Source organism: Mercenaria mercenaria, chromosome 11 (assembly GCF_021730395.1).
Source record: "Mercenaria mercenaria strain notata chromosome 11, MADL_Memer_1, whole genome shotgun sequence".
In the NCBI taxonomy this organism is placed as follows: domain Eukaryota; kingdom Metazoa; phylum Mollusca; class Bivalvia; order Venerida; family Veneridae; genus Mercenaria; species Mercenaria mercenaria.
The window spans coordinates 19,888,579-19,902,941 of NC_069371.1; the positions used below are offsets into that span (position 1 = coordinate 19,888,579).

Here is a 14,363-nt window from a genome sequence, read left to right on the forward strand (position 1 = left end):
ATCTGTGGTAATGAGCAATAGGAGGGCTATATAGGCTCTGTTTTGCTCAACTGACAATGTTCATACACCCAATAAAGTAGTTTCAAATATTACCTAGATTTCATTTAAATAAACATTCTGATGAGGCTTAATGCAAATTAAGTAGAGCATATTTACAAGGCTCATGCTTTTCTATCCTTTTGCCTAGTGACCTTTACTGACCTCACTTGACCTACATGTAGCTTTGTACTTTGTCTAGGTTTCTAGACAGTCTGACGAAGTTTCATTAAGATCAGTAAAAATGTGGCCAACAAAGTTTAAATGAGTTTTTTCTTTGATTTGACCAAGTAATCTAATTTCTGATTCCAACTTACCCAGTTTGTAATCTGAAAATCTATATAAACATTTTGAACAAGTTTTATACCTCCTGAATAGAAACTGTGACATTTAGAGTGCAAACAAGGTTTCTCTAAAATCAGTCTGAGTAACCTAGTTTGTCCAAGATTTTGTTTTGGCAAACATTTTGACAAAGTATTGTGGAGACTGGTCCAAATCTGTGACCTTTTAGCTAAAATCTGAGTTTTCCAAATATTCTTTGAACAATCCTAACATTGTTTATGCCTTACAAAGATTCTTCAGTAAAAGCCAGTAAACACTTGCTATGATTGTGTAAACAGGGCCTGAATCATTTTTTTTTCTCTGTCAGTTTAAATCAAACTGAACTTGGAGCAATGTTTTTTCTTTTCAAGCATGTTCAAATTCTCCAAGGATGCATTTCATTGTATCTGGTAGTTAAACCACATGTGGCAATTTCCTTATTTAGTAGAAATCAGGGGAAGTAATTACACAATAAATTTAGTCTTGATTCAGCCCATCCTCTAGAGATAGGCCCTAAAATGTTCAATGATAGAATTACATTAAATAAAGTCTAGAAATTAATTTCCAAGTCCTTGAAATAACCAAAAATGATTTCACAAATGTGAAGTTTATGATAGTTTTGTTAATATCAATAACAGAAGTTTTAATTTTTAATTTAAAGTTGTGATCCACAAAGAATGACAACTCTTGCCTTGGGCTAGTACTTATAAGTAGAGATCTATTAGTTTACTTCCCTTGCAATTACACAATTGAGTGGAAAATGAAAACTGTTTAAGACACAATATCATACTTTTTTGCACAACAAAATCATTAAGGATTTATTCATTTGTGTTTGATTTACCCCTCAAGACATGGTTCATATGATTTTGTCAACTTACATATGGTAAAAAATTAACTTTTAACAAGCCAATAATAAAACGAAGTACCAGTAGGTAAATAATAGTGCAGATAATACAGTTTTGCTTGTATCAAAATGTCACAATAGATCCACTTTTGTAATACAGAACACCTGGTAGGATTAGTAAAGGTGCAATTATATTGATCTCTATTTCCTATGCCTACATCCTCCTTGTAAATTAAGTTTCATATGTAGGAATTGCCCTAGGGATATATCATAGAATTATGTTCAAATAGCTAAATAATGTGCAGGTGTCTCTCTTAAGAAATTTTTAAAAGATATCACTTTGAGACTTTGATATAAATCGTAGTTATTGCTAAGCTAGGTGAAGTAAATGGATCTATTTACAAAACTTTGACTTAACAACAAGATTATGTGGATACATTGTGCTTACAGTATTACTGGGCAACAATAATTCCATTATTTCAGAAATTGGATTTCATGACAATGACCAGCAGCAATTAACAATTTCTTTTCATGGTGTTGTAAAACGAAGAGCAATAATCTGTATGCCATATAGAGGATTAAATTGATACAATATGCTTGCGGATATGTGAAGGTGCGACTTCATTCCACAACAACAACCTTTCATAATATCTCCTCGGAAATATTTATTTATTGCTGTTTGTTTTTGTATTACCAAGACTTGCTTTCAATTTATTATAGTACATAATCAATATATCCATCAGGTGTTTAGAAAACAGACGACCATGACAAAAATCATTAGTATTATCAAACTTATATTGAACTACAATATCAGAATGCAGATTTATAATTACCATCAACATTGTATTAAGAGACTGCCCACGGACTGCTTAAAAGTGGTTCTCTAAATGGAATGGTCTCTTAATAAATTTCAGTCAGGTGAAGAAAAAAGTTATTTTTAACTGTTAATGTTAATATTAATTCTTTCGTTTAAGTTTAATACTTTGTGTTTAGCCGATGTGGACACCATGATGGTGAAAAAATACACATAAGATTTCATGATCGTGAACACTTTTCCAAGTCCACAAACTGTGAAAATTATAGCTGGATTGTTTGTCGGTTCGACTATCACAATGATTAATTGCATTCAGTCAGGTGCAAAGCATACTCGCTAATTACACTAATTTAGTAATAGATACTTTTGTCGAATATGTTACCTGCTGGAACTACATTAACCTGGTCCCTAGTCCAATAAAAAAGCCGTTGAATGGAATGAATTTATGTACTGAGGATTTTGACCGGTTGTTTAATAAAACAAGAGCTGTCTGTAAGACAGGGCGCTCTACTATTCGGCGATTTGACAGTAAAATGAATATATGTCTCAATAAGAAACCTCTACTTTAAAATGAAGATACACCAAGGGGCAAAATTCTGTCAAGAACACAAACTAGAGTTATTGAGATTGTTATCACACATGCAGATGATGATGGTAAAGATATATTTTGGGTTTCAAGTCATTATCTTATATAGTACCAAAGTTATGTCCAGAAATCGAAGTTTGTCAAAAAATTTAAGTACGAAAGGGGCATAATTTGGTCAGAACAAAAATACAAATCAGAGTTATGGAAATTGTTACCGCACATGTAGATGATGATGATAAAGATAATTTTAAGCTTCAAATCTTCATCTTATATTGTACTAAAGTTATATCCAGAAAGCGAAGATAGGCAAAAAACTTTTAAGTATGAAACGGGCATAATTCTGTCAAAAATACAATTAGAGTTAAGGGGATTGTAACCACGCAGATGATAATTATAAAGAAATATTTTTAATTTCAAGTCATTATCTTTTAAAGTACCAAAGATAATACGTCTATAAACGAAGCTTTCAGAAAAATTTAACATGAAAATAATTCCAAGTATAACAACTTTGTGACCTTGACCTTGGGTATAATGAGCCCAGCCCCTGCACATACTTTGTTTGTATGCTGGACAATGTTTAAGTGGACTAACAGTAAGATATAAGCAATAGTAACAAAGATATGACAGAAAAACAAAGGTTGCCGAAAAACTTTAACCTTAAACATAACCTATGTATAACACCTTGGTGACCTTGACCTTGGACATAATGGGCCCAGCCCCTGCACATATTTTATTTGTATGCTGGACAATGTTTATGTGAACTTACAGTAAGATATAAGCAATAATAACAAAGATATGACAGAAAAACAAAGGTTGCCAAAAAACTTTAACCTTAAAAATAACCTAAGTATAACACCTTGGTGACCTTGACCTTGGGCATAATGGGCCCAGCCCCTGCACATACTTTGTTTGTATGCTGGACAATGTTTATGTGAAGTTACAGTAAGATATAAGCAACAGTAACAAAGATATGACAGAAAAACAAAGGTTGCCGAAAAACTTTTAAACAAGAAAGCTCATGCCAACGCCAGGCAAATAGAATAGCCCCCCTATTCTCCGAATAGTGGAGATAAAAATCGCTTATTTAAGGTGGTCGCAAGTATGATGTTGACTGTACATCAAAATTATTTTCAGCTAATGAGACTTAAAGGGCAATCCACCCACCCCTTGCAATAAATAAATCCATCAGGTGTCATGATCTGAAATAAATATCCTAGACAATATATAAAATATGGACTAGCTGATAATTAAGCACCCATATATGGAAGTTACATTTCTTCCTTATACCGTTCCTGACATTGCATAGTCTGACATTAAGCTCCTGCATGATTTACTTAGCCAGCAAATGCAAATAACAAACAGAACTTTGACAACAAATTTGAGAAGTCTTAACCCTTACCTGCTAAATTACTATTATGAACTTGTCCATCTTTCAATTTGACAGTACCATTAACTGTTAAAAGGGGTGTTAAACAAAAAAATACTGACTGAATGGTGAACAATGCCGATCTTGAACAGACTGCACTAATGTGCAGACAGATTATGATCTACACTTGTTGCAAAAACAGAATCAGTCGTGTCCAGCTAGATAAGGGTTAAAATGTAATATATCCAGTATGGAGGCAACCTATAAACTAATCCATGCTACGCCATGTTTTTGATTTTCATCTGATACTGGCTATTGAGAGTGAAATGACAGGGAGCGGTGGTCTAGTAGTTAAGGTGTTGGCCACTTAACCCACGGGTTGTGGGTTCAAGCCCTACTGGGGTCACGACCACGCCTCCTCATTTGACACCAGTACTGATCTTTCCAGCAAGCGGACTCAAGAATGGTTCAAACTAGGAGATGCTTTTGTAGAAAAGCGCATGTCTCCCCCAATGCACAGTCATAAGCAAGAAGTCAATAGGGGACAGGAGCAAAAGTCAAAGAGAAATTGATGGTTGGCTGCCATAGGGATCATCTACTTGGCATGTCCAATCATCCCACTAAGTTTCAACATTCTAGGCCTAGTGGTTCTCAAGTTATGAATTGGAAATGGTTTTCCATGTTCAGACCCCTGTGACCTTGACCTTGAAGCAGTGACCCCCAAAATCATTAGGGGTCATCTACTCTGCATATCCAATCATCCTATTGAGTTTCAACATTCTGGGTCAAGTGGTTCTCAAGTTATTGATTGAAAAGAGATTTCTATGTTCAGCTCCCTGTGACCTTGACCTTTGATGGAGTGACCTGAAAATCAATAGGGGTCATCTACTCTGTAAGTCCTATCACCCTATGACATTTGAAGGTTCTAGGTCAAAGTGTTCTCTAGTTATTGACTGGAAATGGATTTCCATGTTCTGTCTGCTACGACCTTGACCTTTAAGGTAGTTCTGCACGTTTGATAAACCGGAAGTGATGGCGTGACGCCATTTTTCCGGAAAACATAGAATAAAGACTGGATTTGGCGTACGGAACAGAAAATCATTTTATGAATTAATTGCAACCTGTGAGTAAATTTATTACAATGGTACTGTTGCTATATTGTAAAGTCAAAATATGATATTAAAACATATCACATGTTAAATAATTCAAAATAACGTCCTTAAATTAGCGTGAAATGTCCGGTTTACTTTAATCATGGTCAAATATCTCAACAAGAGGACCATGATGGTCCTGAATCGCTCACCTCTCCCACATGACCAAGTTTTGAGTATGACGTCGTTTTTTCTATTATTTGACATAGTGACCTAGTTTTTGAGCTCATTTGACCCAGTTTTGAACTTGACCTAGATATTATCAAGATAAAAACTCTGACCAATTTTCAAGAAGATCCATTGAAAAATATGGTCTCTAGAGAGGTCACAAGGTTTTTCTATTATTTGATCTATTGACCTAGTTTTCGAAGATACGTGACCCTGTTTTGAATTTTACCTAGATATCATCAAGGTGAACATTCTCACTAATTTTCATGAAGATGTCATGAAAAATATGGCCTCCAGAGAGGTCACAAGGTTTTCCTATTTTATTCCTACTGGCCCAGTTTTTGACTGCATGTGACCCAGTTTTGAAACTGACCTAGATATCATCAAGGTGAACATTCATATCAATTTTCATGAAGATCCATTGAAAAATATGGCCTCTACTGAGGTCAAAAGATTTTAATAATTTTAGACCTACTGACCTAGTTTTTGACCGCAGTTGACCCAGTTTCAAACTTGACCTAGATATCATCAAGATGAACATTCAGACCAACTTTCATACAGATCCCATGAAAAATAGGGCCTCTAGAGAGGTCACAAGGTTTTCTTATTATTTGACCTACTGACCTAGTTGTTAAAGGTACGTGACCCAGTTTCAAATTTGACCTAGATATTATCAAGGTGAACATTCTGACCAATTTTTATGGAGATCCATTCACAAGTATGGCCTCTAGAGAGGTCACAAGGTTTTTCTATTTTTAGACCTACTGACCTAGTTTTTGATGGCACTTGACCCTGTTTCGAACTTGACCTAGATATCATCAAGATGAACATTCAGACCAACTTTCATACAGATCCCATGAAAAATATGGCCTTTAGAGAGGTCACAAGGTTTTTCTATTATTTGACCTACTGACCTAGTTTTTGAAGGCACGTGACCCACTTTCGAAACTGACCTAGATATCATCAAGATGAACATTCAGACCAACTTTCATACAGATCCCATGAAAAATATGGCCTCTAGAGAGGTCACAAGGTTTTTCTATTATTTGACCTACTGACCTAGTTTTTGAAGGCACGTGACCCACTTTCCTAGATAACATCAAGGTGAACATTCTGACCAATTTTCATGAAGATCTCATGAAATGTATGGCCTCTAGAGAGGTCACAAGGTTTTTATATTTTGAGACCTACTGACCTAGTTTTTGACAGCACGTGACCCAGTTTTGAACTTGACCTAGATATCATCAAGATAAACATTCAGACCAACTTTCACACAGATCCCATGAAAAATGTGGCCTTTAGCGAGGTCACAAGGTTTTTCTATTATTTGACCTACTGACCTAGTTTTTGACGGCACGTGACCCAGTTTCGAACTTGACCTAGATATCATCAAGGTGAACGTTCTGACCAATTTTCATGAAGATCTTGTGAAATATATGGCCTCTAGAGAGGTCACAAGGTTTTTCTATTTTTAGACCCGCTGACCTAGTTTTTGATGGCACGTGGCCCAGTTTCGAACTTGACCTAGATATCATCAAGGTGAACATTCTGACCAATTTTCATGAAGATCTTTTGAAATATATGGCCTCTAGAGAGGTCACAAGGTTTTTCTATTTTTAGATCTACTGACCTAGTTTTTGAAGGCACGTGACCCAGTTTCGAACTTGACCTAGATATCATCAAGATGAACATTCTGACCAACTTTCATAAAGATCCCATGAAAAATGTGACCTCTAGAGTGGTCACAAGCAAAAAGTTTACGGACGGACGCACGCACGCACGGACGACGGACACTGCACGATCACAAAAGCTCACCTTGTCACTTTGTGACAGGTGAGCTAAAAATAAGCACACGGACCCTATATATTTTTTTTCATCAAATTTTAGGCCATGTCTTTATTTACAACTGTGAGAGGTTTCATCAAAATCTACATTGTAGAAAAATTTCTATTCGCGAAAATGTTAAGAAAGTTATGATTTTCCCATAGACTCTCATTATGAAATATTGCGTGAGGTCCCTATTTTTCAAATCAGTCTAGCAAAAAATCAAGCACACGACCCTATCTTTTTTATTTGCTTAATTTTCTAGATATATTCTGAAGTTTGAAAAATCAGTGTTTAATCAAATTCTACATTGTAGAAATAATTTCGATCCAAACGTGCAGAACTACCTTAATAGAGTGACCCCAAAAACAACTGGGTAATCTACTCTGCAAGTCCTATCACCCTATGAAGTTTCAACATTCTTGGTCAAGTGGTTCTCAAGTTATTGACCGGAAATGGATTTCCATGTTCTGTTCGCTGCGACCTTGACCTTAAATAGAGTGACCCCAAAATCAATAGAGGTCATCTAGTCTGCATGTCCAATCATCCTATGAAGTTTCAACATTCTGGGTCAAGTGGTTCAAGTGGTCTGGGTCAAGTGGTTTTCTGACCAAAATGGTTTTCCATGTTCAAGCCCCTGTGAACTTAACCTTTAATGGAGTGACACAAAATCAATAAGGGTCATCTACTCTGCATGACCAATCATCCTATATGAAGTATCAACATACTGGGTTAAGTGGTTCTCAAGTTACTGATCGGAAATGGTTTTCCATGTTCAGGCCCCTGTGACCTTGACCTTTGATGGAGTGACCCAAAAAACGATAGGGGTCATCTGCTGCATAAGCCCTGCCAACCTGAAGTTTGAAGGTTCTAGGTCAAATGGTTCTCCAGTTATTGATCGGAAATGAAGTGTTACAGACGAACGGACAGGGCAAAAACAAAAAGTCTCCCCCAAAGGTCATCTACTCTGCATGTCCAATTATCCTATAAAGCTCAACATTCCGAGTAAAGTGGTTCTCCAGTTATTGATCGGAAATGGTTTTCCATGTTCAGGCCCCTGTGACCTTGATCTTTATTAGAAAGACCCCAAAATCAATAGGGGTCATCTTCTCTGCATGACCAATCATCCTATGAAGTTTCAACATTCTGTGTCAAGTGGTTCTCAAGTTATTTATCGGAAATGGTTTTCCTTGTTCATGCCCTTGTGACCTTGACCTTTATAAGAGTGACCCTAAAATCAACAAGAGCTCATCGAACACGAAATGCCCCCCTTGATGCATTCAGTAATTGCACAAGGAACAGAAATTATATGCTCACTGTAAACAAAAGTTCTACCATTCTGGTTTAATCTGACCTTGACCTTTAACCTATTAACCTAACAAGAGATCACAGAGTGATCTTGGCACCATCCACTGAGCCATTTTCGAATGTTCCAAATTTCAAGACTAGCTCAAGGTCAAAATCAATGTCAAATTTCATTTCGGTACAAAACAATGTGTATGTGGTCCAAATTTGAAAGCTGTGGCTTGAGAAATGTAAAAGCAGGTCACTAGATCAAATTCAAGGTCAAAGTTCATTTTGGTAGACAGAACTATGCATGTGCTTCAAATATGAAGGCTGTAGCTTGAGAAATGTGAAAGTAGGTAATAGGTAAAAATCAATGTCAAATTTCAATTCAGAACACAAAAATATGCATGCGGTCCAAATTTGAAGCCTGTAGCTTCAGAAATGTGAAAGTAGGTCACTATGTCAATCTCAAGATCAAAGTTCATTTCGGTACACAAAACTATGCAAGTGCTTCAAATTTGAAGGCTGTAGCTTGAGAAATGTGAAAGTAGGTCACTAGGTCAAAATCAAGGTCAAATTTTATTTCGGAACACAAAACTATGCAAATGGTCCAAATTTGAAGCCTGTACCTTCAGAAATGTGAAAGTAGGTCAATCTCAAGATCAAAGTTCATTTCAGTACACAAAACTATGCTTGTGGTTCAAATTTGAAGGCTGTAGCTTGAGAAATGTGAAAGTAGGTCACTAGGTCAAAAGCAAGGTCAAATTTTATTTTGGAACAAACCACTATGCATGTGGTCCAAATTTGAAAGCTTTAGCTTCAAAAATGTGAAAGTAGGTCACTAGGTCAATAACAAGGTCAAAGTTTTTTTCGGTACACAAACCAATGCATGTGGTCCAAATTTGAAGGCTGTAGCTACAGAAATGTGAAAGTAGGTCACAAGATCAACTCATGTCAAGGTTCATCTTGCCACTCGAAACTATACATGTGGTCCAACTTTGAATGATGTAAGTTATGGACATGAAGGTTCCAAGTTTTTCCCTATATAAGTCTATATGACCCCTGGGGCGGAGCCATATTTGACCCTAGAGGGATAATTTGAACAAACTTGGTAGAGAACCACTAAATGATGCTACATTACAAAATATCAAGTGTTCTAGAGTTATTGCCTGGAAACCATTTTACTGTTCCTGGTCACTGTGAACTTGACTTTTGCATGGGTGAAAGTTGGAAAAACTGAAAATACTGAAAAAAATATCTGGGGGCCTTGGGGCCGATAGGGCCCCCGGTGGGTCCAGGGCAAAGCCCTAGCTAGGGGTCCAGGGGGCCAAAGGCCCCCGGAAGCTCCTGAAATACAGCAATTTACAAGTACTGTACAAAGCTTTTCCTGATAAATAGAGTCCTCTGTATTTCAGTTTTGGAGACTCCTGCAAACAACAATTCAAGACCTTTTTTTTTTTTTCAAAATTTTTGTAATTTTATTATTTCCACACTATTTCACAATATACAATGTGATTACATTCAAATTCTTATCATTGTTATTGTTTGTTGCCTCATTGGTATACAGTGTTAAGACCTGTCCTTTAAGATTTTTCTTTAGGTCATCATAACTTTTGGCAATGCTGTGTGTGTTTAGTTTACGGTTATGGCGTTGTTTATCCACCCCGTCTTGCATAGATTCAGTGTTCTTAGTACAATTAGAAGAACCCGACAGAACCTGAAAGTAAACAAATGGACCCATTATTAAATGACATACAAAACTAGACAGTAGAGCCATAAAAGACAGTCCCAATTTATAGATCACCATATATATATTTTTTAAAAATTGGGCATGAGTTACCCTAGTAAATTGGCTTCTTTGGTTTAAACTGACACTTTGATGCTGGGCTCATAAGTTCAGGGCAAGTTAAACTAATATTTACTCAGAATTAACAGACCAGTCCGAGCAAGCAACAGTGTATATGGCCAGGAAAGCAAGGAGAAGACAGAAGAAAGGAAGAGGATGGGGTCACATCCATGCCAAAATTGCCTGATATAAGGATACAATAATCTACATGTATGAAGTTCAGGTAACACTGTTAAAAAAAAAGGCTGTGTTTCAGTCTTTTTGGGTATGTTTAAAACGCTTATTTTTTATTTGAATTGAGGCATACTTGTCATGGATGCTTGTGAGTTAGTACCTCTTCCATATAGATTAAGCATTCATAAACAGATAATAAAAAATCGTCTCACCTCATTCCTCGTTTTCACAACTCGAGTGTTTTTTCTGATGTTTGGCGTCCTCGCAGTGAAGTCTGATGCCTTTATTTCCATTGGATTTGTAATTAATCGTTTGTGCAATATGCAACACAGCAAATATCTATCTGTCACTATCAGACCATTTCAACCCCTCAGAATCTAACTCGGACATTTGCCATCGCCGTTAAATTTTGATTTTGGCTTGTTTCTCCATTTCCTTGGTGTTTTAACCCGTTGGTATAAAAAAACTTCATGATGGTCAGATAGGTCAATTTCTTCAATATTGTGAACATTTGAAATTTCTGCCTCCGATTAGCAGTAAGGTTTTTGGTTGTCGTAAAAGGAGGTCATAAAGTATCACGCGGCTGAAATGATTCGGTAACAAACGGTTGGACACGGAAATTTCAAATAGAATCTGCAGTCTTATCCGCGGAAATAACCGATCTACAGTCTATTTTTGGATGAATAATCGCCAGCGTTCGGTTATTTTCGGCTATCGAATGATGTTACATACGGTATTCCTAACGGAAAAGGACGATGCAAGTGTTGCAATCAGCGCTATTTTTAGCATCCTGGAAAATTTGAATGTCATTATTTTGCCATTGAGACGACCGCACTGGAACAATGACTAGGGGACGAGTTGACTTCACCCCCCCCCCCCCCCCCCCCGAAAATCTCATCAGATTTACCCGATTTGGAAAAATGACCTTTGGGAAGGTCCAAAATACGGAATTCTGTCATATTACGGAAAACTTTCATCCATGCTTTTGACATACTGACCTCAAAATCAATAGGGGTCATCTGCTGGTCATGACCAACCTCCCTATCAACTTTCGTGACCCTAGGCCTAAGCGTTCTTGGGTTATCATCCGGAAAATGTTTTACTGTTCAGGGTCACTTAGACCTTGACCTTTAACATACTGACCTCAAAATCAATAGGGGTCATCTGCTGGTCATTACCAACCTCCTTATCAACTTTCATGATCCTAGGCCCAACTGTTCTTGAGTTATCATCCGGAAACAGTTTTACTATTCAGGGTCACTGTGACCTTGACCTTTGACATACAGACCTCAAAATCAATAGGGGTCATCTGCTGGTGATGACCAACCTCCCTATCAACTTTCATGATCCTAGGCCCAAGCGTTCTTGAGTTATCATCCGGAAACGGATTGGTCTACATTCCGACCGACAGACCGACCAACATCTGCAAAACAATATACCCCTTCTTCTTCGAAGGGGGGGCATAATAAGGGTCCTCTACTCTGCATGACCAATCATCCTATGAAGTTTCAACATTCTGGGTAAAGCGGTTCTCAAGTTATTGATCGGAAATGGTTTTCCATGACCTTGATCTTTGATAGAGTGGCCCAAAAAACAATAGGGGTCATCTGCTGCATAAGCCCTGCCAGTCTTAAGTTTGAAGGTTCTAGGTAAAATGGTTCTCCAGTTATTGATAGGAAATGAAGCGTTACAGATGGACAGGGCAAAAACAATATGTCTCCCCCAGTGAGTGGGGAGGCAGGGAGACATAATAAGCTTGAAGCTTTCATCACAATCAAGCTAAAATAAATTAGTATAAACTGAAGAACAGGTTTTGTGCCGCTTTAAATCTTATTAACATAACTTTGTAATAAATTCCACAACATCATCGACCAGGACTTAACTTTGACAGTTTGATTTCTTTTGTTTTATTAATCAGAATGTATAAATAGTAACTTCTAAATACATCGATCAACTGGTTGGAATATCAATTTTACAGCTTGCAGAAAACATTATGAAATGAAACAACTAAAACTAGCAAATTCGATGAATTGGAATCCCCCGCCGAAAGGGTCAGAGTTGAGGAACGGCAAAAAAATATATCCAGCAAAAAGTTAAGAATGTTACCAAGAAGCAAATAATTTCATTAGTCAAAATCAAATTAAAAGAAAATGAATGGTTTGTTTGGGTGGGGCTGGGGGGGTGGGGTGAGGATACAACAGTTTACATGTTGATTATAAATATTGATAGAAAATGAAAAATGAAAAGAAAAAAAAAAAGAAAAACAAAATGGAGGGGGGGGACCAAGGTAAGGTGGTGACCAGGTGTAGGTACACAACATGACATGTTTATAATAAATGTTCATGGAAAAGAATGAAAGAAGTTTAATGAAATTCTTCCAATTGGTTGGTTTGTTATGTACAGATCTGTGGATTTTTAAACAATTAAAGGGCAATAACTATATGGAAAATTGACCAATCGAAAAAAAACTTGGTGGGCATCGTCGCAGTATCTTGGTTCATGTCTGTTTCAAGTTTGATGAAATTCTACCTGCTAGTTACTGAGAAATGGCCGCAGACGGACATTTTTCATTCAAGGGCAATAACTCTGACGGAAATTGACCTATCAAAAAAAAAACTTGACGTACATCAGCACAGTATCTTGGTTCATGTCTATTTCAAATTTGATGAAATTCTACCTGTTAGTTACTGAGAAATGGCTGCAGAAGGACATTTTTTATTAAATCAAGGGCAATAACTCTGAAGGAAATTGACCAATCAAAAAAATAACTTGACGGGCATCATCGCAGTATGTTGGTTCATGTTTATTTCAAGTTTCATGAAATTCTACCAAGTAGTTACTGAGAAATGGCTGCGGACGGACAGACGGACGGACGGACTGACTGACGGACGGACAACGCCATTTCAATACCCCCCTCCCGATTTCATCGGCGGGGGATAATTAAGTAACTTTCAATGTAAATGAATAAATGGTTATTTAACATACCTAATCTGAACTAAATCTTAAAGCTCTTCTAGTTATTTTAATTGGCTGAACATATAGTTTACCTGTTTCCTCTACTGGTGGACCAGCAACTTCAACCAAATCAAGTTGTTCTTGCCCTGAAAAAAACAATTTAGTGATCAATGGAGCCTTAACCTCACTATAGCTACAAGAGCTATGACTTCAACTACTTCACGGTGAACAGCTTGGAACATCTAATTGACCACAAAAAGGACCAACATGGTAAAATGGTTCATTCAAAATTAGGACTGGGACGATTTCAAAATTTTGAAACCGGATAATCACTTACATGAAATCAAATCGAACCGGTATATCGGCCACTAATATAAAAGTACTCCTTTCTTCTCTGATGACCTTATCTAGGTACTTCTGGCAGCTGACTTCAAATACATTAGGAACTTACAGATTTTATTGTTTGTTAGCTGTCATAAGTCATATTTTGCTGGATTTTATGATTCAACTTTGTTAAAATATCACAACACACAAATCGGGGACTACTCTGTAAAAATATTGATACTGATTATACATTGTAGGATGCTTACTGTTTGAGGGCAATTTTAGGTTTTGCGAAACTGAAACCGGTTTCACCCACTAATCGAATGGGATCCGATTAACTGAGTAATCCCTATTCAAAATATCTGGACTTCTGGTTAAGTTCCATATGGAGGTTTTAAGTTACTTTTCTAAGGGGATACATTAATAGAGACAAAATCATTTACAGAGAAGTGGAAAATGAAAGTAACACATTTTATCAGTGCAGCATTGTCACATTTAACTTGGAAACAATCTAAATGAGAATTCAGTTCAGTATGTGCATTTATCTCAGAACTTGACACCTATAATTTCTAGACTAAAACTAATTACACTAGTACCACAGGGACACTGCTTCTACATCCTACACAATTCCATCAATAATTTACACTACACACAGTAAGTAACAGTA

General features: G+C 36.8%; 1 protein-coding gene across 3 annotated transcripts in view; it reads right to left on the reverse strand.

Moving 5' to 3' along the window:
- The window catches only part of LOC123531512 (receptor-type tyrosine-protein phosphatase N2-like), a 297,876-nt gene that overhangs the window by 203,800 nt on the left and 79,713 nt on the right, over positions 1-14,363 (reverse strand). For all 3 annotated transcript variants that reach the window (XM_045312552.2, XM_045312553.2, XM_045312551.2), the window contains exon 4: positions 13,465-13,518. In XM_045312552.2, the coding sequence (XP_045168487.2) occupies positions 13,465-13,518 (54 nt within the window). The remainder of the gene's footprint in view (positions 1-13,464; positions 13,519-14,363) is intronic.